Source organism: Diadema setosum, chromosome 5 (genome assembly GCF_964275005.1).
Source record: "Diadema setosum chromosome 5, eeDiaSeto1, whole genome shotgun sequence".
NCBI lineage: Eukaryota > Metazoa > Echinodermata > Echinoidea > Diadematoida > Diadematidae > Diadema > Diadema setosum.
Window position 1 is genome coordinate 18,624,307 of NC_092689.1, and position 26,123 is coordinate 18,650,429.

Genomic DNA, 26,123 nt, shown 5'->3' on the forward strand with positions numbered 1-26,123 from the left:
CCCCCCCAAAAAAAGTGCAGATTTCACAGTGCTGGTGACCATGAGTTGTATGTATGATCAATCTGTAGTCATTTTAGGCTCTTCCAATCCAGCAATAGACCGATTCTGAGAGGCGCTTTGTGTATTATCGGCATGGGCAGCGCCATTACTGCGGTGTTCACGCATACCTCCCCCCCCCCATTCCCCCACCCCCTCCCTACATTAGCAAATAATGCACGCGCATGGAATGAAAATAGGCGTCTCGTACTGAGTGTGCGAATACTTGCTTAATGCGCAAACCTTTGTAACAAGTGCGCATAATCCTGCTACAAGTGCACGATAAATATGTTTGCTGGGGGGTGGGGGAGGGGGGGGGGGGTAGGCGGGGACATCGCAGTTAGAGCTAATGGCTGCGCCCAGTTACCACAAATTGTCTGCTGCCCTCAACGAACCCGAATCGGTCTATACTGGAAAAAAGGGAGAGGGGTGGGGGTGGGGTTGGGAAGTGAGAGGAACCATATTCAGTGTTCATATCTAATATTTGGTACATGTTGAATCTAAATGTGATTAAGTATGTGTATATTGTCCCAGGCAGATGGATACATGTATGTGGTAATGATGTGTACTTGCAAATAAAAGAGCAGCATCATTATGCTACTTCCATTGTTTGTGTGATTTTTTTTTTTTTAAATCAAATTTCCTATTAAATTGAGAGGAACACATGAAATCATTTGTACCTCTATTCTATACTCAAAAATATTTATCGACACCATGATTGGGAATAAATAAACCAGCACATGCCCCAGGTTCTTCCATTCATTAGAGTATTGCAGCAAAATTTCCCAAGAAAACTTAAAGAAGTGCATTTCCCCTAACTACAAGTACAAATTGTACATGTACATGCATCTGCACAGACAACTGTCCAGTGTTGCCCGCATCAAACAAGTTATCTTCTTCATATAACACCATTACAATAAAAGCATAAACAGCCGTCATGAAGAAAACATCTAAAACAAATTAAACTAAAACAAATCTAAAGGAAATGAATATGCAAGAAAAGTATAAGGGGAAAATAAAAAGCACCACTTGTAGAAATGTCTCAGATCTCCAAATCCACATTCACAGCACAATGCATACAAATGGTCAAGAAAAGATTTTTTTTTCTCCTTTCTATTTTATTTATTCATTTTTTAAGATTCTGTTAATATGCATATATCAGGATGTCAAGAATTTTACCGCTTACAGTGTCTCTACAAAACACTGGCACAGTGAGTGCTAGTAACGACTACATTTACAAATAATTACAGTACATAATACACGTATTATGTACATTTGTAGTGTGTACGATAAAATTACAAACTAAACTACAGTCCCCAAACCCCAATTCTGCATAACGAGCTCCTGCCTCGTTACAATCATTTGTACTGTGGAACCTGTAACAAAGAGGTCATACTGTATATAACAACCTGACATAGAAACTTGATATGCAAGGTACAGCTATAATGTAATTTGTATTCCACTTCTTCTCGATTCCACTTGTCCTTAATACAAATAATGAGTGTGAGAAAGTGACAAAAAGGAGCAACAAAATGAAGGTTGATTGACAAATTGCCCTTCACACCAATTTATCAGTGTTTTGATTAATGGCCATGGTTAAAGAAAGAAAAAATCCCATTCGAGTATGTATGTCTTGGCTATTACTGAAATACTGAATATTTGGTGTGTACTTACGTAGATAAAGGGCAGTCTATCAATCAGTTGCAATAAAATGAGGGTTATACTCCAAAAGTGAACAAGCTCTCCTGCCTGGTTTGGGGATAACACACTGATGGACTTAGCTCAACCACTTTGTAATGCCTTCATACATTGGTGACGACTTAAATTGCCCTCATACACTTTGTGCAATGTAAAATTCAAGCCCTGTTTTAACAGACCTTGCCCCAACAACATTAGGACAACATCCGCAGAAAATTCCTTGCCTCGGGCAATAAAACCACAGGAGAGAGCGAGGGGTACTGTTTGAACAGATAAGCACCGAAAACCTCTGGGTAGGTTTTCATGAAGAAGGTGTGTCCACTGATGCGACTACCCCGTCCACCAGCCAATGCCGCCTATTGTTCGAGATTGTGGACATATAGGTAGACAATAGTGTTAAAAGTAAAAAAAACATGGTTACAATCACTGATCTCAACTGTATAGAGATCAGTAGTTACAATCAATGCATGTGATTGGTGCGTGGCTTGTTGATCATTCTCTGTCTGCCATGTTGCGTATGCATCTCGAGTGTCTAAGAGGAATGTTACTGTGGGAGCATTCTAATAGAAGGGTTGTCGGGGTAATGTTGAGGTAATGTCAGGTGATTACCCGAGATGGCTAGGGTAGAAATTGGCAAAAGTTACCACGACAACATCCAAGCAACATTTTGCAGCGACTGTTTTAACAGGCAGGGTAAAAAACTCTGGTTTGAAAGGCACTGTTAAAACAGGGCTTCAGTCTCTGTCTGTTGAATGGATCTTTGAGTGAAATGACAAAATATAACTACTTTGAAACAAATTCATATACACATCAAGACATCTGGAACAGATAGCACACCTGGAATCTTTCAAGTCCTGTCATATGCAACAAGACCCTCCCCCTACTCCCCCCCCCCCCCCCAAAAAAAAAAGAAAAGAAAAGAAAAAAAGACAAAAAACTTTCAACAATACTGACAGACATATCTTCACACATGACACTCTGCCAACTCAAATATGTGTACATGTCTGTTTACTTTGATGTACCTTCTGAACTCTTGGCAAACTTTTCACCTATCTCACCAGGGAACTACTTAGTAACACTATCCACATATCAAATTTTGCTGACCGACTTCTCAAATATTTGTGTAAACAGAAATTTGGGAATATGCCTCCTTGCTGTCATCAGGTTTTGCCTCGAATATATTATTTGTCACATAATACCTAGCCCAAATACCAAGTTCTTTTTTTTTTTCAGATTACATGAAAGACACAGAACTAACTAAAAGAGGGATTAAAAAAAAGTGACATTTTACCTTGATGTTTTTCTTATTTTCCTGTGATAACATATTAGTCAACTGCCTTGTCAGGCTATTTTATGCAAGTTTATGAAGTTGTGACAAACAGTGCATGGTACTGTAATACTGCAGTATAATGTTACTGAACAAATACTATTACAGTATATGCCATACAACTTGTATATTATGTCGCTCGTAATTATAATTCTCAAGATTGACAATTGTAAGACAATTTTGCAAGTGGGTGAATTTGTGATCGTTAACCACACTGCTGGAATTAGAAAGAAATATCCCTTTTCAAGAGGAAAGAAAGCTATTTCCAAACTTGGAGCAAATCTGTGTCACAGGAGGCAATGTTTTCACAAAATGAAATATCCAGCAAACTCACACCACATCTGAGTATGTTGCAATAAATAGAGTAAACTTATACATATGTGACCGTGCACCTCAAAACGAACATAAAGTCGCACACACTGATTTTGCGTGAGGACTGAAAATAAGTGAAATGGGTCAACCTAGCCGAACTTGACTTTTTCATATTTTCTGAAAGAGCGGGTCTTCTTTTACATTATGCTAAAATTTGGTATCATAAAACGGGCAGGAAAGTGTGTTTTTTAGCAGTTTATCTCGAACATTTTTGGTAGAATAGTGTGATTACGGGTGTCTTTAGAATCCCTTTTTCATTTCTGAAAAACCTTGTCCACACTCTTCACTTTCAACTCTAATAACTTTTGAAAGGATAATGCTACTGCTTTGAAAGTTGGCATTAATTATGGACAGAATGTGTTAATGAGGCATACTTAATTTCAGTTTAATTTGATAATTCCTTCATTGTTGTTACTCTGGTGGTTTACTTCCTGTTTTTTCTCCCATTCATCGCACAGCCAGCACGGTTTGGTAAAGATTAAGCGCTTGAATAGACACTGTACTTCAGAGCCTCTTTTCTCAGTTCACACTTTTCCTGAGTTTGTGCTTTCTTTCCAATATTTGGATAGGTTAGGAGAGTCCATTTCATTTGAGTTATACATCATTTTGAAGCTTAAAGTCTGCTATTTCAGAATATGGTCTTAACTGAAAATTCGTGTCTGGCGACTTTTTGTTTGTTTTGAGGTTCAGGGTCACATATACAGTGCAGCGAGAGTTTCGTGAATATTGCAGTAATGAGAAAGCTTCACTAATTGATGTTTGTGTGACATACGTGTACCCAAATATTTAGTTTCTGTGCTACCTCCACCAAGGTCGATGTTGCAATATAGCAGCACTCTTCAGAATATATGATAATGCACAAGATGTTGACCCCTGCCACTCACAAAAGTAGCAAGTAAATAATTACACTGAAACATTTAGCCGATAAAACAAACAATTATTATATAATATACATGTGTAAGCAGCAGGACTCTAAGAACCACACTATGATATTGAGCACAGTGCACTCCCATTATAATGAACATGGTTATAAGGAAATTCTTGTTAAAACGAAGTAAAAATTCAGTTCCTAAAATATATTCGAATATGATTACATTTTGATATAATGAAAGGAAACTGATGGTTCCAATTCGTTTTAAAGGGAGATGCCTGTACTATGAAGGTTATATTCATGATATGATCCTTGGCAATGCTGGGGTTACAACGTGTGAGATTCAACCAAAGTCAATGGTTTGCACGTTTGCTGAAATAGTATGGAAGTCTAGTTCTGTGTGATGAAACAGATGGAGAATAGTAAATATCGTAGTGAGAAAGAATTACTGAAACTGCACTGATTTCAGATGAAGCAAGGCACTCACAAAACAATCGCCTAAACATCGAGCTAGCTTGCTCGATACATGTATAAAGCTTTATGACTGTTGTAATACAAACACACATAATATAAATAACATTAAAGCTAGTATGATCTCTCAGCCGCCTTTATAGAACTTTAAAAAAATACAGCTTTTCTTTCCTCTGCATTCAACAAATCACAGCATGCCATTCTCAAAAGTGAGGTATATACACGCTTAGATTACAAGAGTTAACTTGTGCGACAATGTGACTTACATAATGGGTTGTATGCATAAAAAGGAGCAATTTCTTGTCATTGGACAACTCTCGTTATGTAAAAACAATATATCTATAACTTCTATCAGTGAACTAATCAAAGGCTACAGTGACCTAAAATGAAATACTAGCGATGTGATCAAGCTGACATGAGAAAAAAACAAACAACAACAACCACAAACCCTAATTAAAAGCACATGAAGGGGAAAGCTTTAGGTCATATCAAGCATACGTAGGACAAGAATATAACCCCTTAACCATCACTGTGAATGTATTCCAATTCTGTGATAAGTTCATGTGAGGGATAGAATCTATTCATTGTTATCTCATTTCACAGACAGGAGATTTGACAGTTTTGCTCGGGGTCAATGGGGGATTTGTGATTGAAGTTGTGAGGTGATTTCATCTTAATGAAATTCTTGCACCAAGTTATCTTTATTGCAAGTGACTGATTTAATTACGACGTAGGGCAATTTGTCAATCAGTTGCAATTAAATCATCTACCAAGTACTCATCCACATTGCATATGTGGTTTTAACCAATATCACCACTTTGTGAAGTAACTTTTGACAATCTATATCTTCTTTATTCCATGCCTGAGATAACTGAAACAATTCTTCATTTTCACTTGATTCTACTGTATCTAGTTAAGACAACTTAACAGTGGCATTTCACTTGAAGAATTTAGTCAACCAAATATTTGTCCTACAAATATTTGTCCTACTGCTGTCATACAAAGTGCTGTACAATCTTAGGTATGACTATTACGGTTAAGAGTCACTATCTGAATGTAACTATTAGCTGACGAAATTGAAGAATTATATTAGTTTGGCTGGCAATGAATGGGATACCTGGGAATATTTCACAAGTTAGGGCCCATATAGCATGAATTCAAGATAAATGCAATATTGGCCCTAACCAGTGCAATATTCCCTATTATTATCCATACAGAGGATTTTTGGAGCCCGAATACAAGTGTTATTTTGTCGACGCACCTCATAACCTCCGACCCACTTAGAAAGTTTGTTGAACTCGACCAATATTTTTTTGCCGAGGCGACCAATATTTAAAATATTGGACGGCAAGAGGGGGATTCCCCAAAGTTTTTATAAACTGCACCGTGATTGGCTGAGATATATACGAGATGACCTGAAATATGAAGTAAAAACGTCTCTGATTGGTCAATCACGAATTAACTAAAATATCGTTTCTTCTAAAATTCTGTGTTTATACAAACAAATTTCATATATCAATTAGATGAAATTGTTTTGCATACAATTTTTCAAAATATCACTTTCATACCAGGAAATTACATTTAGGTTTGATGAAAACAAGTTGCATTTTTTGTGCAGGCCGGCGACGATTGATCAGCTCAGCGCTACAGCTAGATAGCCCGCGCGCGATATACAAACATGTAGCCGGCCGCCGCCGCTTGCATTTACATGCATAATGTGTTATTACTAAGTACAGTAGGCCATAGAACTACAGTACTACTGAAGTAAATCTTTCACGATCTACGGTAGATGTGACGTGAATGGTGTCTCAGATCTCGGATACAAGAACATCTACTTCTGGTCTAAATTAGCTATTGATAGATCTCGGCCTAACAGTAACATGACGACTACCATGGATACATATAGATCACTGTTTTATCAGGGAATGAAGTGGATTAACCTTCACTGAAGAGTGTACCGTTATCATACCCCATGTCAAGATCAAGTACAGTAGGAGACCATACAGCACTCGGAGACAGAAAGGGTTAGTGAAAATATTCTTTGCTAAAATCCTCTGTAGGATAATAATGATAATATTGGATGTCCTATTTTCGATTAATGCAAGGAAATATTGGACTCGCTAAGCAAAATATTGGACTCGTCTTCGACTCGTCCAATATTTGTGCATAGCTCGTCCAATATTTCCTTGTATTAATCTCAAGGCCATCCAATATTATATAAATATTTCATGAATTATAGCCATCCAGTATAATCATTTATACCTATAATCATTATCTACAGAAGTACTGTATCGTATTTCTACAACACTTTGAAGTTGCCTGCACTGAAAAAGGAGGGACTCGCACTTATGTGTAGCGAGGTGTTTGTGCCCTTGTGAATTGTTATTAAAGAGTTTGCACACTTCGTACAGTAGCAAGCATTCATGTACTCAGCAAGTGCTCGTGCAACAGACGAGAAAGAATATAGTGTATCATTGCATGGCCACTTACAAAGGTAGCTTTTGGGGAATTGATACATTGGCCATAGATGCATTTCATTGAATACACTCTTGTATTGCACAGTGAAAATCAAGCGGACAAGAATATGTCTTTTTAATGCACTGCTAAAATGTCCCATATCATGAATATACCTGATTTTGCACACTTCCTTGTTTCATAACTGTACCACCACGATAAGAGCTCATTATAGAGCAGTCCAATTAACAGTAACTAGCTACTTAATTTTTCTCTGACACTCAGGTCTTCTCTTTACCTGACTACACTCCAGAATGGCAAGAGCACAAAGTTTGAACAAATGAGTTATAAATATTATATTATGGTAAAAAATACCTTTGCTAAATCCAAAAACCAAAGCAAACACAACCAAGAAATAGATGATGATGGGTGAACAGCCTAAAATAATTTGTGAACACTATTAAATTCTGTACGATATATGTCATGGTGAAAAGAGCACCAAAAAAAAAAGCAAAACAAGTAAAGCAATACTGTAGACACTGATATTTTCCCACTACACATATGTATATTCTTGAATGGCAGTTGAGCGGACATTTTCTCAAATTGTAAATTTCTCACTTTGTGGTCTTCTCATTGTCATGAATATTATATACGTATATATACTTATATATATATATATATATATATATATATATATATATATATATATATATATATATGTCGCAGGTTTTGATTTAACCTGGCCCAGTTTTTTTTTTTTTTTTCCGATTGCTATAAAATCTCCTGTTGAGTGAACAAAACCCGAACTGGGCCAGGTTAGATCAAAACCTGCGACATAAAATGGAGGCACTGCCTGGATGTAATTTAGTTAAGTAAAGAAATTTAGTTGGTTTAAATTAATTTAGGTATAGATTTTTTTGTTCACCCCAATTATTGTTTTGAACAAAGTTTAAGAATTGTTTGTATTTTTTCCCTTAACAATTGAATATCCCTTTCGTTGTATGACTGCATAATTTTTGTCTTTGCTTTAAACACTCAATCACTTTTTATATTCCCTGTTCATTGGATGTTATTTTGATTTTTATTGTTTCTTTCATGGAATGCAAGAACAATCACTGTTGATTGCCACTCAGTAGTAATTTTCAATCACTCTTTCTATATTTTAAGTTCTTGACAGTAATCATAGCATTAGAATGGCCGAATTCAATGATGAATTGGAAAAGTTCTTAGCTTCCCAGGGTAAAACATTAGAGGACCTTACAACATCCCTGGGGATAAAACCCACAACGAAAGAGCCCCCTATAGATTCCAGTCGTGCCCTAACCACGGTTCCTGAATCTATCGTGAGGCATGTTGTGTCGTCATCTTCAGTCAATAGGCGGCGCCTGCGGATATTCTCCGGGAAACTTCCTGTCCCCAATGGGGAATTAGATTTTGACACGTGGAGACGGCCGGCTCAGCAGCTGGTGGACGACACTGACTTGTCGGAGTCCGAAAAGCTGTCAAGGATTGTGGAGGGCAGATGTAAAGGGACTTACTTATGCCCATAAAGTTTCAGGAAGTCCCACTAAACCAACTCTGGAGGGCGCCAATTCCTTCATACAAACAGCGTGGATAGTGCATGGACCACAGTTCTGAATGACGCCCTGTCTGCAGGCTTGGGGGTGCTGGGAGTGGTGAGATCTTCGCGGAAATCACCAACTCTCATCATGCCTGGCCAAGAGTTGATAGTCTCGGGCCACTTCCGAAACAAGAAGCGGGAAGAGGGTGAGGTGCTTATTGAGCCATTCAGTTCTACGGAACGGTCAGAAGGCCTTTCAGTAAGGGACAGCATCACCAGCTTTCCAAAGGGATTGACAGTCAAGGTCAAGGTCAAGTTATACCCCCCAGGTGCCGCCTTGCCACAGTCAGTCACATCACTAAAATATCACTGGTCACCGAATTGCCCAACGAAGAGAAGTTTGATCTGACCTCCAGTTTTGAAGGGTCTCCACTCTCCGAGGAGAAGAAATCACAGGTCCAGCAAAAACTGCAGTCATAAAGAGACGTGTTCTCCCATAGTGACTTGGACATTGGCTGTACCGGTGCGGTGAAGCACAGGATTAACCTCTCCGATGAGACCCCTTTCCATGAAGGACTTCGACGGATACCGCCCTCTGACTACGAGGACACCCGAACCCACCTGAAGGACCTTCAAGAAAAGGGAATCATCAGAGAGTGAGAGAGCCTATTCGCTTCCCCCATTGTTCTGGTCCGGAAGAAAAATGGGGATCTATGCTTGTGTATAGACTACCGTAAACTTAACAACAGAACTATCAAGGACCAGTATTCCATTCCCTGTATCGAGGACACACTCCACTCTATGAACGCGCAAAGTGGTTTTCCTGCCTAGATAAGCACAAGTCAGCGTTCTGGAGTCCCTTAGGGTTTTATGAGTTCAATCGCATGCCTCAGGGGATTACCAATGCACCAGCAACGTTTCAACGTTTAATGGAGAAGTGCATGGGGGATCTCCATCAGAAGGAAGTTTTCATCTACCTCGATGATATCATCTTGTTTGCTAGTACCGAGGAGGAACATGAACTGCATCTAATCCGCGTCCTTGATCGCCTGCGGGAGTACGGGTTGAAGCTGAGCTTGGAGAAATGTCAGTTCTTTCAGTCGAGCGTGAAGTGCCTGGACATGTCATTTCTTCAGAAGGGGTAATGACAGACCCTGCAAAGATTGAAATCGTACGTTCCTGGGCCGTGCCGACAACCGTAAAAGAACTCAAATCCTTCCTCGGGTTCGGTGGCTATTACAGACGATTCATCAAAGGATACTCGTCAATAGCAAGACCATTGAATACATTGACCGCCGGCTGTGACATACGCCAGAAGCATAAGGGAAAGACAAAGAAGAAAAGTGACCCGACCGAACCCTTTGGACCAGCGTGGACCCCTGAGTGCCAAAATGCTTTCGACACGTTGAAAGAGAAACTCACGACATCCCCAGTCCTAGGGTTCATAGATTACAAGAAACCCTTTGTGCTACATACTGATGCCTCAGGCACAAGCCTTGGTGCAGCTCTATACCAAGAAGGAGAAGACGGGAAGCTTCATGTCATCGCTTACGCTAGCAGGGGACTGAGCAAAAGCGAGTTAAATTATCCAGCATACGAGTGGGAATTTTTGGCCCTGAAGTGGGCAATTACCGAAAAATTCCGGGATTACTTGTACGGAACGAAATTTACTGTGGTCACCGACAGTAATCCGCTCACTTATCTCATGACGACAGCCAAGCTCAACGCCACTGGCCATCGATGGTTAGCCGCCCTGGCAAACTTCGATTTCACGATCAAGTATCGTCCTGGCAGAAGCAACATTGATGCCGACCGACTGTCCAGGAAACCTCATCCCCCTCCTTCTTCGGATGATGAATCTGATGACACGGATGGTAAGATTGAGCAGCAAAGCAGGAGAGTGGAAGAGGGCGAGGTGGTCTCCAAAGACATCTTTGAGGCTGTATGTCAGAACCTCCAAGGAATTGAGGCAGATGAAACCCTGGTGTACAGCATCACAGCGTCGGAGCAAGTCATCCCGGAGGAACCCAATATCTCTGGCAGTGGCGCCCTACCCTCAATTTCTCCTAATGATTGGCATAACCTCCAACAAGCTGACAAGTCCATCCAACCAATCCTAACAGCCCTCCTAGTGGACCGAGAGCTGACACAAGATGAGTTAGAGCACGCCCCTGAGGAGTCAAAACTTCTTTACAGACACAAGAATAACCTAGTCCTTCAAGAAGGCGTCCTATACAAGAAGTGTGAGTTGACTGGTAATAAGCATGTGATGCAGCTTGTCCTCCCTGCCACCCACCGCGAACTAGCCATGACGCAATTACATGATGACATGGGGCATCTTGGTTTTGACCGAACCCTTGATCTCCTTCGCCATTGTTTCTACTGGCCCAGGATGGCAGCTGACGTTGAGAAGAAATGTTCAAACTGTCCTCGGTGCATTCGTCAGAAGAAACGCCAGGTGAAAGCTGCCCCGCTGATGAGCATGCTCACAAAGTCACCCATGGAACTTGTGTGCATCAATTTTCTATCCCTTGAGCCTGACTGCTCAAACACTTGCAACATCCTTGTTGTGACCGACCATTACACTAGGTACTCCCAAGCATTCCCAACCAAAGATCAGAAGGCTCACACTCTAGCCAAGGTGCTCTGGGAATCCTATTTTGTCCACTATGGCTTTCCTGAGCGCATACACTCTGATCAGGGTCGTGATTTTGAGTCCCGCCTAATCAAAGAGCTTTGCCAGGCTGCAGGCATCAAGAAGACTCGCACAACGCCCTACCACCCCCAGGGAAATGGCCAGTGCGAACGATTCAACCAGACTCTCCTGGGGATGCTGGGGACCCTTGACGAGGAGAAGAAGGAGAGCTGGCGCCAGCATGTGAGCCACCTTGCGCAACTTAACAACTTGCAACTTAACAATTGCAATGAAATACAGTCATGCACATCTTTAAATGCAAAATACATATAGTAGAAAATCGATTCAGCTTACCTATGTAGGGGAATATGGCAGTCGGCTGTATGAGAGCAGCGGCTACATTACGTCTCAACTGGCCGATGTCATATAATGCTCTCACTGTGAGAGCAAAAACTTTTCCCCACACAGGCAAACTGCAAAAGACCCATCAAGGCCAAAGGTCTGATAAGACAAGGGGCTCATTATTGTCCACTCATGACATTCTTGCCAAAGCAAGGCAGTGTGGCTGTGGCCTGGTGTCTGTAACACTCATTTCTACTGTTCAAGGGACTTAAAGGGAAGCATGACCACTGGTGTGGTGTGCATATTATAATAGGAGATTTCTGTGTTTCTAACAGGTCCTAACATATATATATATATATATATATATATATATAGTAGTTGATGGTAAAGTCCTAAACAGCCAAAACTTGGACTATAAACATGCTTAGCAGCACATGAATCAGAAATAACTAACTCCCTGTGAATGCACACAATTGTTCTCCCCCCCCCCCAAAAAAAAAAAAGTTTGCCATTGTTAGATTAGTGGTTAGATTTATCAGCGATAGTGAGCTATAATCATGTATAAATAATATAGATACATGATGATACTGCAGATTGAGCAGCTGTCCAATCTTTAAACCATCATCTCTGGCAAAACCATACCATGAGCGTATAAAACTGAGGAATGTTGTATACTAATGGCATAATACACACACAAGCACTTGTACTACTGCAAAGAGAGAGGAGTTCAGCTGCTGTTGGTTGCTATGGCAACTCCAGTCTGTGCCAATCGATGATCCATCCTCTCTGCTATACCAGCCAGTGTGTTCATCTCGGCACTCTTCACGAAGCCGCCGAAGCAGATGTAGAATGCCGCCACCAGCGTCAGGACGCAGTTCCAGAGAAGGGTGAAGGCACGCACGGCAAACGCGTCGCTCTGGAACGCCGTTGAGACCAGCAGCAGGGACAGACAGAAGATCGCCTTCAGGAATGACAAGGTACGGTCCCTCCTGGACTTCACTCGAGCTCTGGCAATCAGCTGGATGGCCTCTTTCAGGAGGTCTGCAAGACGAGACTTGGATTCCTGAGTTTCTCTCTCTGTTGCCATAGAAACCTGGGTTGCTTCCACTCCATCTCCCCGAGCCCCTGGACCTGAGATTGAATATCAGGAGTGACAGTCCTATGATAGTTCCTATGATGGAAATGTGTTTTCAAAGGTATTGTCTGTAACTGTTATGAAATAGTTGACATATAGATGAAAGTCATGCACCATGCCTCTGTCAGCACAAAACATTTTGTGAGTCGGGTGCTATTTGCAAATTTTAAAACAAGCGAAAGTGTTAATTCTGATCCTGACATGAATGCAACATGCACACCTACATTTCTCCAGCCATTGCTGCATTTTTCATGATTATGTATTCAACTCTTTATGTGCCACGCTCACACGCCTGACTCAGTCGACGGCGTGCCAACTTTGCATATTCTGCTCAACCGCACAAACCGCCCAACCCGATCGATAAATCGCCAAATGCCACAGTATAATGAAAGCGTTGCTCGCTAATCTGTTCCTCTCACATGTAGCTTGCATTTTATGTGGTGATTGACTAGCAAGCAGTGTTCCCTACTGGATTTGAGTGTAAATCATAAGTTTCTGACACTCTTTTGTGTGCAAAAGTCATGCATTTACAGTAATGTAGCTACAAGTCATTTGAAAGAAAAGCAATCGCACATTTGTGATACAATTTACATCAAAGCAAGGCTTGGCATATTCTCTACAACTTTGCACACTACATGTCCAGCTTTTAACAGAAATGTATAAAAGTTGCAGATGGAACAAAAACCCAGCTTTGGTGTTTCAAAATAGTTCTAAAAATATGAGTTAGGGAAAGAAACAACCAATGTAAAAATTTGAATCAGTATAATCAATGTTAAAGGGATGGTACAGTATTGGTGGAGATGAGAACTGGGCTTTTAACTTTTTGCGAGATACCAAGAAAACACTTATGATATAGTACAGAGCATACCATTTTAAGTGGAATTCAAAGTTTATTTGATGAAAATCAGGTTTGGAATGACTGAAACATCAAAAAAACAAAACAAAAAAAAAAACAACAAACAAACAAACAAACAAGCAATCGTAATAAAGTGTGGGTCCCACACTTTATTAGAATCGCTCTTTTTTGGATATCTCAGCCATTTCAATACCAATTTTCCTCAAATAAACGTTGAATTCCTCATGGAATTACATGCTCTTTCATATTTCATAAGAGGTTTCTCATTATCTCACAAAAAAAAAAAAAAAATGTTAGAAACCTGAAATTAGGTCTCAACCAAAACTGTAGATCCCTTCAAGTATTGGTAAATATACATTATGTGAACAATAGCTATTACTTTACTACAAATCTTTTATATGGATGTTTTGTGAGACCACTCACCTACACATATGCATCAAATGTGACATCTCGAACATTATTCTAAATCACTACTCCTAATGGTAAACAGTACCTTTAATATGTGGCGTGTACAGTACATAAACTAAACCTCTCTTGCTGAGACCATGCACACATTAAAGGTATCATATAGTTTTGGTTGAGACCTAATTTCAGATTTCTAACATTCTTTTTTGGTGAGATAATGAGAAACCTCTTATGAAATATGAAAGAGCATGTAATTCCATGAGGAATTCAACGTTTATTTGATGAAAATGGGTTTTGAAATGGCTGAGATATCCAAAACAGAGCGATTCTAATAAAGTGTGGGACCCACCATTTATTATAATCACTTTGTTTCTGTCATTCCAAACCCGATTTTCATCGAATAAAGTTTGAATTCCTCTTAAAATGGTATGCTCTGTACTATTTCATAAGTGTTTTCTTGGTATCTCGCAAAAAGTTAAAAGCCCAATTTTCATCTCCACCAATACTGTACCATCCCTTTAAAATGTTTACATAAGCAGTTACAGCAGACTTCGTAGCTGTCGTGTAAACAACAAAGAGAGTCCTGTGTTCTAGGTACATTTGCGTATACTACTTTTGGAGACATGTGTTTCTACACAGGCATCCTCATTGAGGAATCACTGTCCAAGCTGACCAACAAAAGGCATTTGCTGCTTTACTTTTACATTTTTTTTTTTTTTTTTTGCCAGTCAAAAAAAAAAAAAAGAAAAAAAAATCAGCACTTTTTTTTTTTTTTTTTTTGCTACGGACTGATTGAAACATCTACACCATTGTAAAGAAAAATGAGGAAACTGAATACAACATGTTTGCTTTAAAAAGAATAAAGATCGGGAGAACTTATTTTGCCTTTTTTTTTTTTTCACTTGATTTTCAGTCCTGTACTGTCTAATGATGTTCATGTAGTTTTCATAGCACTCTGACGCCTTTGTATTATCAGTGCTATAACCCTCTTCAATCTTTATGGGCTCAGATGTCTACACTTGCCGAGACTTTTCGTAAGCATTCAGTAAACCCTCCAAACTGAACCTAGCCAGTTGTGAAGTTATCAAGCCACTTTATACCTCCACAAATATGTATGAGATATTATATGTATTTGGAACATATTTATGAGGAATGTCCTAGCAGGAGTGATATTTTCATAGCGTTTCCAGATGGGGAAAAAAAAGGAAGAGTGTAATATCTGTATCATTTTAGCTATGCCCATGCACATTAAATGTTCAGCTGAAGATACAGGTATAAGGTGTGTCAGAAAAGTTCCAGGACTGGTGTCATACAAGATTTATTTCAAACCCAAACTTTAAACTAAGAGGTTTCACCTTCAAAGTAATCCATCTGGAGTATGTAACTGTGATCTTAGCTCTCTGCAGCCATCATATTTTTTTCTGCATAATTTTATATACACATTCTGTATTTCAAGTCGTTCAGCAATGAACACAGAGCAACGAACAAAATTGACATTTCTGATACAGTTGGAGAAAACTCGGTCAGAAGCGCTAAGATTGCTGCAGCTTGTGTACAGAGATGAGACAATGTCACACACACATTTTTGAGTGATGCAAGACGTCTAAAGGACATGAGGATGTGAAAGATGATCCCAAGAGTGGAAGGTCCTCAACGACCAGGACTGAGGTAACGACTCTTCCTAGCAAGTCTGTTTCAGTTTCAAGGTACTCGATGGTGTCCTGACAAACTTACATGCATCAATTCTTCTGGTCATCTCTCAGGAGTTTTGGCACCATCTTCGTACAGAATTTTCTGCATGTCCAGATCTTCAGTGGGAAGCTTCCAGACGCTGTCGTAATTCATGCCCAGCTCATTTGCCATCATTCCAACAGTCAGCCGACCATCGCCATGCACTATCTGCCTGATGCACTCAATGTTGACCTCAGTCTTGGTTGTTGAGGGCCTTCCGCTCCTGGAATCATCTTTCACATCCTCTTGTCCTTCTTTAAACCTCTCGTCCTTCTTTAAACCTCTTGCACCACTCAAAAATATGTGTGCATGACATCGTCTCATCTCCATACACTTGCTGCAGCAACCCCAGCGCTTCTGATGGAGTTTTCCCCAACCATACCAGAAACTTTAAGTCTGTTCGTTGCTCTATGCTCATTGCTGAACAACCTGAAACACAGGATGTGTATATAAAATTATGTAGAATAAAATCTGATGGGTGCAGAGAGCTAAGATCACAGTTACATACTCCAGATAGATTACCTTGAAGGTGAAACCTCTAAGTATAAAGTTTGGATTTGAAATAAATCTTTTATGACACCAGTCCTGGAACTTTTCAGACACATCTCGTATACTGCACTCGGTTCGAACCTTTTGATGGAGAGATCTCCAAGGTTGCAGCGACTCCCTTGTGATCTGAGTAAAACATGTTGGTGCCGGGAATGTCATGCAAGTCGAGAGTTACCTCACGGCACCTGATGCTGGTGTCACATGACGACCGATAGATGATGTAGTCTATCCTCTCACCATCATCAGTGTTCCTGTAGTACATGGTCTGACCTCTCGCGTAAGAATTATCAGGCGTCTCGTTGGTCTTGCAATCTTTGTACTGTACGGGAGAAGAAAGGGGATGAGAATAAACTGTATGAATAAATTTAGATCATTAAAGCACAAACATAATAGAATCCCTCAGAGACAAAGGGTTAAAGACAATGTAGGGATTGTGGAAACAAAAGTAAACAAAAAGTCTGACAAAAAGTAAACATTATATAATATCATATACTATGCAACTAGACAGTATCTCCACTGCAAGGAGTGAGGACTCCACGACAAGTTTACATCTTACTAATAAATTGCAAGAGAACCTAAGAACACTCTAGTTTTTCATTATACAGAGGTAGGGCAAACTATGTAGAAACAATGGTGATGTAATGATATTTAGCCTCATTTCAGAACATTGTTTTCTTTCTTTTATCCTTTCCTTGAAATAACAAGTGAACACAAATTCTTAAGAAGGAATATGTTCATGATATTGGATAATGGAGCATGAATGAAAAACACCCTAACTATGAGGGGTATTCCAGTGCTTTATCATGGACAATGGGGTCACAAACAAGTCATTATTGGAGGATAGGGTACAACATTTACTTCTAGTTGAAGTTCAGCTTACAGTAAGAGCTGGGAATCAAGTGCAAATAATAGTGAAATAAGAATAAGAAGGGAAAAATAGACAAGGCTACTAACAACGCAAATGATGACTAGGACCAATACAGATTTATGTGTGACAAAAAGGAAATCACTAATATAGTACAATAAAGTAAACGAAAGACAGGTCTACAGCTGTAATGCAATACTGGGGCACACAAGCATTACCTATTGTGACTGCCCACCTCTAAACCAACAAAAAGAAGGCCAACATGAATTTCCACTTTCCTGCAAAGTTTACAAGAGTAAGCTCTAAAATCCTAACCCATTCAAAAAGTGATTGAAATAAGAAAGAGTTAGGAGATGCAGTTTCATAGAAAAGGGAGAAAAGAGGATTTAAAGATTAGGGTCACTCAGGCTGTGCAGAAGTATCAATGAAAACATGTTCTATTTCAGAGTGCAAGCAGCTGAAAAAATATGATTCAGAAAAACTGCTAATATCTCACCATCTGCTATACTTTAGGCCACAGTAGGTAGGGAAACGATTGCTCTCCAAGATAAGACAAACCTATGAAATTTGAGTCGGTCAGCCCAAATGACTGTTTTGGTCCTTTACAGAGCATCCTAATATGTGACTCTGTGGGTTTTGAGCTGGGCAGTTACAAATTGTGTTATCCACAGAAAGGTGTCTTTGAAAAGACACCTCCATCATCACTATTGCCCTGACCTACGGTAAAGAAACAAAATGCGTTTCAGCACACCTCTCTGTTCTCTCTCATTTCCCAAGCATCCAAAAGGCCGGCGTTTGCTAGTGCCAGTTTGGCAGCCAAGGAAAATGGCTCCGTGTTGAGGTCACCTGCAACGATGGTCAGGTCGGCGCAGGCTGATGTCAGTCGCACGTACTCGCTGAGCTCGAACAGCTGTACCAGGCGATGTGCCAAGGTCTCATCCTTCTCGGGTTGATTGGATGGAGCATAGAGAGCATGTGCCTAGTAAGGAGGATAAGAACATTGCACTGGAAGTTACTTCATCCTTTCCCCTGGATCAGCCCTGCCATAATTGTAGGTTTTCATGAAAACATAATTTCTTTCCCCCTGAGATGTTCCCGATGTTCACGGGATCAAACATCATTGAAATATCCATCAGGGAAATCAAAAGTTACTCGTGGTGACAGGGCATTTTCGTATGCTGCACCAAAATTATGGAATAATCTCCCTTTGTTTGTAAGACAAGCAGTTACAATTAATGAGTTTAAGGCCAGGTTAAAAAGTCATCTCTTGAAGTAATGTATTTAACGTTTGAATTTCTTGTATGTATGTTATTTTGTAATGCGCAGAAGAGTATATTATCATAGTAGCTGCGCAATATAAATGTCCTTTATCATTATTATTATTATTATAAATGTACTATTATTATTATTATTACTACTACTACTACTACCACCACTACAACCACTACTACTACTCCTACTGCTATTACTACTACTACTGCTACTACTACTACTACTACTGCTACTACTACTATTACTACTACTACTACTACTACTACTACTACTACTACTACTACTACTACTACTGCTGCTGCTGCTACTACTACTACTACTACTACTACTGCTACTACTAATTATAATTACATGCATGATAATGATTTCTAAGAAATGCATAATACCACAAGATAGCACTTTCACCATTCATACAGCCAAAGCTTGATATTTGCGGTGGCCAGGGGCTACCAGAAATAGATGTCAGGCCACCAATTTTTAAGATACAATATTTGTTTCGGTGGCCTGATCGTGCCAGAAAATTTCATTGTCGGGCTACCAAAAGAAAAAGTAAGTGTCAAGCCTCTAAGCTTCCATGACAAGATGGGGTATGGGGAATTCCTGTCTTGTCATTAAGGAACATCTCTAAAAAATCTAAACTCATAGTGACATAATTATACATGTTATTCATCATACCACTCTAAAAATAATATAACCCTAGATGAAATTAGGTGAAAACATTATGAGTTGCCTTTTCAAATCTACAATGTTTGTAATGCTTTAGATAAAAAAAAAAAAAATCTGTCAACCAAATGTTCCGAAAATTAACAAATACACACGTATACTTCTAGAAATTCAATACACTGTGGAAAAGTCAGATGAAATGACAGGAACCTTACATGAGTAGCATAGATGTTGGCCACCAGTCCTTCAATGTTGAGTTGACACATGACAACTCTCTTGGCGGCATACCAGTCCATCTGGTTCAGCTTGTGGGTGTAGCCATTCAGGGAGAAGCGACAGGAGTGCAAATCCGTGATTGGCCATTTCGAAAATATGCACAGACCACTGTTGGTGAAACCTCTGTACCATGAACAGAAATAGACATTGGGTTACATTGGGTTACTTGCTTCACAGCCCTACTGGTAGGCCTACGTCACCAGCACCAACACCATCATCAAAACTACAACAACACCCACATAAACACAACAAGCTACACGTACAACAAGCAACAAGACGGAAGTACTGAAAATTAGTATATTACATGCGGCATAATTTTATTATCTTATATAATGTTTATATTAAACCATAGTTAAAGGGACTATACAGTACTGGTTGAGGTGGGGATTCATGTTTTGAACATTCCAAAGTGAGGTAATGAGAAACCTGCAATGAAATATGAAAGATCATGTAATGTTAAGAAGGATTCAAAACGTTTATTTGATGAAAATTGGTTTTCAAATGGCTGAGATATCCCCAAAAAAGTGATAATAATAAAAAAATGGCGACAGGCCACGCCTTTTATTAGGATCTCTTTGTTTTACCTTGTTTTTGGATATCTCAGCCATTTCAAAACCGATTTTCATCAAATAAACGTTTGATGCCCCTTAGAATTGCATGCTTTTTGACATCTCATAGAGTGGTTTCTGAATATCCCGCAAAAAGTTAAAAGCTAAATCCTCACCTCAACAAGAACTGTACACACCCTTTAATCATTACTTCCTTGAGAAAACTTACAAGACATGTCATTCAGGCATAACTTGAATTCAAATTTCATCTAAATTGTGATAAGTGATGTGGCACTTGAGTTCTATTTACACAGTTCAGCACTTCCTGGACGCATGTAGTTACACTTTTTTGTTATTAAAATCATCTATAATAGTCTAGGAGCTGTGTTTAAAAAGACTTCTACATCATCACACTTTATAGATGTGCAATCCTGAAAGTTAAGCATTTTTAGAAATATGCAAATGAGGATTTTAGTCATCTGCAGTGAATCTTTACGTGACATGGTGACTGCCGGTGAACTGGTGGTTTTTCTGGGTGAGATCTTGTAGGTGAACTGTTTAAAAAAAAAAATCACATTAAATGCATGCAGTACTGTAAAACGAGGAATGTTCGCGTGCATTTTAATTTCGCTAATTTTGCGAGCGCCTAGATTTGCGAAATTATAATGCACATGAGTCTTGTCTACACTATATATGCATTGAATGCCAGTGGCAGATCGCAAAAATTTCATGCCGCAAAAATGGCCGTCAGCTCCAATGCGCGAAAAATTCATGCCGCGAATATATCATGTTTTACAGTAGTCTTGTAGGCCGATATAAACATTATAAAGTGCTTCCATACCCTTTGAAGTAATGGCTGTGAGGTAAGGCCTCTCTGGTAGATGCTTGAAGGAGGTCGTAATCTTTTACATCCCATACCTGGTAGGAATTAGGAATGAAAAATACCTACAGTGGTGATGAATGCATGCAATCATTTACATACAATGTCCATGAAGTTCCCTTCTGAGCTCACTATTCAAAACAATCAGTATGTACAGCAAACTTGATTGAGCATTGACTGAGCAGACACTTCAAAAATTCATAACTTTTCAACGGATTGTCCGATTTTCCTCAAACTCTCACTGATGTGTTCTACTAATATTGCTGCATTCACTCAATCCACATGTACAGTGAAGGTGGACTTGTCCTTTAAAGTTTCATAATAAAACATGTGAACTATTAAAAGACACTCACCATCATAAATGAATATGGATATAAAAAACACACACCAATCAATCAATCGATCAAACAATCAAACAAACAAACAAACAAACAAACAAAAATCACTGGCCCAGCACAGAAAACTATTTCGAGTGTTGCTCCACCTGAAATCAAGACCTATTTAAAAGTAAAAGAGTTTAAAGGGATCGTACAGTACTGGTTGAGGGGAGGATTCAGGTTTATAACATTCCTAAGTGAGATAATGAGAAATCTCTAATGAAATATGAAAGAGCATGTAATCTTAAGAAGAATTTAACATTTATTTGATGAAAATGGGTTTTCAAATGGCCGAGATATAAAAAAAAAAGAAGAAGATAATAATGAAAGGCAACAGGCCACGACTTTTATTAGGATCTCTTTGTTTCACCTTGTTTTTGGATATCTCGGTCATTTCAAAACTGATTTTTATCAAATAAACTTTTGATTCCCCTTAGAATTGCATGCTCTTTGACATCTCATAGAGTGGTTTCTGAATATCTCGCAAAACAGTAAAAGCTAAATCCTCACCTCAACAAGAACTGTACAGTCCCTTTAAAAGAAATCATCTAAAACAGCCCAACTGATATCCCCTTTTGGAATCATCAAAGACATGGTTGCTGATGACATTTATTTAACTCTTAATCATAACTTGTGTTACCTCTTGAAGTGCTACAATGTCATAGCACCCGGTGGCAAGTTTCTTGGCAATGTGCTGGAATCTCTGGTTTTTATCTTTGCTGAGACCAAGAGGCAAGCCCCTGTGAAAGCAGTCAGATACAAAGAAATGACAGGAATAACTAATGTGGAGCACAAATAGTAACATATGCCCTGTTCTAGTGTGTCCCTCTCTTGTGTCCTTTATTTGAATTGACATAATTAGACTATCTATTCTGTGGAGCTATAAACTAACACCCAGATGTCTTGCAACTACTGGATTAACTTTTTGCTGAAATCTTAGCAAAGATTACACAACTATAGTTTGCCAATCTCATCTGGCACACATACATACTTGCCAACATTTTCATTTGAGAAAGCGGTAGAATCCAGGATGCCTATGCGAGCAGCGCTAGCTTGAATGCTAATGAAATCTTTCAAAAGCGGTAGTCTACCGCCAAATGCAGTAGAGTTGGCAAGTATGCACATACAATGTAGCCATTGCATTGGTACACCCTAACTATACACAGCCCAGTCGCCGCTGTACATACGTAGCGCGACAGGGCTGTACCAACGAAGCTCCAAACACGAAGAGGGTCCAACGATCGCATGCGATCGGATTGAATTTTGATACTTAAGATCATTTTTTTGTCACTTCAAACTCATCTGACGAACAAAATGATAATGAGACTTCATATCTATGCTATGAATATTGAAATTTAGATTTAATAACTTACCTAAAATGATGGTTATATGCAGCATGTGTGAACGGTTCACGAACGGTACATCGTCTTTCACGCCAGGCCATTTCCAATATCCGGGAGGTCACATGATCTGAATGCCCTTTCAAAAGGTCGCGCTGTCGACCGTGCTGCTACACCAACACTCGAGCAGCGCATCGCACGCACGCAAAAGATTTCCGCAGAGATCAAGGCGCCATTTTGAATTCTGCAACGATGAACCCTGACGGTGTTAGGGAATCCGCCAGAAAGTATCATTTTTTGGTTCCACGGACTTATCACGAGATTTCTCAATGGACTTACGAACCTTCTGTAATACAAGCATGCACTAAGGTGAGTAACGTTTGGTAACGTGTACATTGTTTATAAAGAACGTATGAATTTTCATAAGTTTTGTAGTTGTGTTGTGGTTCCCCACTTTGTAGGTGCCCGCTCGTTGGTCAGACGCTGTATTCGCGTAGCGTATTAACAGCGTCTAGTCGGGCTATGGTATACCCCAAATGTATCCACACATGGGAAATAATCAAAATTCTCGACCATGGAATTAGAAATGTTACTTCTGCAATATTTTGTGAGAGGGTATACTAAGGAGAATTCTTGCCCTGTTACACTTACAATGTCAATCAAAATAACTTTGAAAATGATCTTCATGAATAACCAAGTGAATGTATTGTGTATGTAACAAGGTCAAGGGCGAGTTTGTGCATGTTTTGGAGAAGTGCGAAAGTACACTAGCGCCACCGATCAACATATTCTGGCAAGTGTAAAAGTGTCAAAACGGTGAAAAATTCCTTTTCTACTCGACTTGAATCTCACTCAGATGCAAATATTTGAGGCTATTAGATATTTAGAGTGAGTTTGCAGATCATTTGACAAACAGGTGCGAAAGTTAAGGGGCCTATTTAACGTAATACTAAGATCTAGCGCCACATGTAGCGGCAACGCCCTGTCGTGTGGTGCTGAAAGTTCAAAATCAGTAATTTCAGTGACTGCGAGCCATAACATTTTGATGCTCACCAGAAAAATTGAAAAAAACAACAACAACAAAAAAACAAACTTGCACGTAATTATTCAGTGTTCTGAACAGGACTTTGAAATGCCAAAATCAGGCAGGTGTGGTTCGAACTGTCTGCTTACGCCTTACGGCAAGAAGACATGGAATTGAACGCAAGGGACTGACGAATGAAGACAGCCGAATTCGGATGGGATCGGACAACTCCTCTCTCCCTTTTGGGTAGTTTTAGGTCTCAACTCACGTTTCACACATTTCGCTCTTTTTGTGTAGTAGTACTAGTATACAACCGGAAAAAAAAAGAATCCTTCGTGCTTAACTTACCAGCAGTTTAAAGTCAAGATTCTCACTTCCATCGCACTCCCTGACAGTCAGCACGTTTGAGGCCTTGGTCCTTGGATTCGCGTCGATTCCTGCTGCAGCGCTTCCGGGATCGATCGGTACGTGCGGCGTATCATCACATGTCGCTTGTAAATGACTTTACAGTACACAGGTGTACCTCCCTGGGTGTACTCGTATTCTTCACACCCAAACATATAACCAGGGAGGTGGGGCGTACCTCCTTGACCTATTTTGTTCCGTGACAATCCCTTGCCAGCTCTCAGTGGGATGCACTGGGATGGTGCCAGGTCACAACAACGGCACCAACGGCACCAATGGCACCAACATCACCACCACCACCACCACCACCACCACCACCACCAACAACAACAACAACACCAACAACAACAACAACAACAACAACAACAACAACAACAACAACAACAACAACAACAAGAACAACAAGAACAACAACAACAACAAGAACAACAAGAACAAGAACAACAACAACAACAATAACAACAACAACTACTACTACTACTACTACAACACAAAACAAAAAACAAAACAAAACAAAACAAAAAATGCATACATGCTAGAAAAAGGAAGTACATGTACATAATATAATAATAATGATTAAAAAAAAATATGTGCAAAACGATGTTGGAGCTCATAATAAAGACAGGGATCTACCTTTATATTCGAGCGGTATTCCGGGGCCAGTAAAAAATTGATGGTGTCGGGCCACCAATTGTATCCTTTGGCGACCCAATTCCCAAGTAAGATTCAAAATAAATTTTGTAGGGCCTACTTTTGCTTTCATTTCGGGACATCAAAATTTCAGATTTAAAATGGGGCGAACAAAAACGTTAGTGTCGAGCCCTACTGCACGAGTGGTAGAACAACCTTCAGCCAAGGAATCATATTCGTTGTTTGAGAGTACAGGTATAGGATGGGGATTATGAAAGATAATAGGCTACCCTTAGTGAGTTGTAAGTTTTATAATCAATTCATGAACAAACGCACAGCCATACACACAGAGACATGCACCGACACACATATTTCGGCAAACAACGAAAGAAGCAAAATTCTCGAGTTGACACGGTATGTATATATTTTGTTATTTATTTTTCATGATTATGGCCAGGAGCCCATTACAATTAAAATCAAAATCAAAACAAAATGTTGACAGGACATAGCAAGTCGCTATCCAAATCCAAACTCACTGGTCCAGCTAGAAATGTCATACTAGTAGTATACATTATTGGGCCTACAGGTAAAATTTTGCATCCCGTCTGGCGTTGCTTGCAAACCAAACTGTAACAACACATAGAAGAAGAACAACAACAACAAAAAAAAAAAAAAAACAACAACAACAACAACAAAACAACAAGACTCGCAAACAAACATAATTATAAAACATACACACAAACAAACAAGTAGTATGCTTTGTAATGTCAGACAAGCACGCAATTTAAAGGATCATATGCATTGTTGAATCCACATGAGGAGTTCCTGCAAAATGTAACTTAAAAAAAAAAAACGAGAAAAGAATGAGAACTTTGAAAGAGACGACTCGCACTGCAAGAGTCAAGAAGAGAATACGGGAGTGTCGTGGAAAAATTCTGTTCGTTAGACACACAACTATCACTAACTCAAAGTTTTATTATAATAATACAGTCTTACTATAATGCTTTTTACCGTTAGATTGTCATAACATGATTATGACTATGATTTGTGCCAGTTTTGGAATCCTGACAAAGACCTAACTCTGTGCTTATCCCTCATTATCCATTTCTAAATTTGGACGTCAGTTTGGGAATATCTTATCAAATAGATTTACAGCTCTCTTCTCACTCCTTATAAAGTCAGGGGGTAAAACTAGGATTAGTTAAGATATTTTTGGCGAGATTAGTTGCGAACAAGAGTGATAATATTTAGAAGTTTTGTTTGTACATTCATCGTTCATTGTAACAACTAAACCATGTAAACGGTCTATGCCTACGTTATGCTTTGTCTCTGTGTGCACGTATATTATGTAAACAAGACCATTGCGGAATATGACAATTAAATCTGTGTAAAATAGTTAA

At 39.4% G+C, this 26,123-nt stretch overlaps 1 protein-coding gene across 1 annotated transcript; it reads right to left on the reverse strand.

Annotated features, from left to right (window-relative positions):
* Positions 1-12,398: 12,398 nt before the first annotated feature.
* LOC140229171 (putative neutral sphingomyelinase) lies at positions 12,399-24,068 on the reverse strand. Its single transcript, XM_072309437.1, has 7 exons — positions 24,037-24,068; positions 21,965-22,064; positions 20,909-20,985; positions 19,459-19,642; positions 18,060-18,287; positions 16,525-16,762; positions 12,399-12,898 (listed from the first exon to the last, which is right to left on the reverse strand). Exons 1-7 carry the CDS (start codon positions 24,066-24,068, stop codon positions 12,495-12,497), a joined length of 1,263 nt encoding a protein of 420 aa, XP_072165538.1. The 3' UTR covers positions 12,399-12,494.
* Between the last annotated feature and the right edge of the window lie 2,055 nt (positions 24,069-26,123).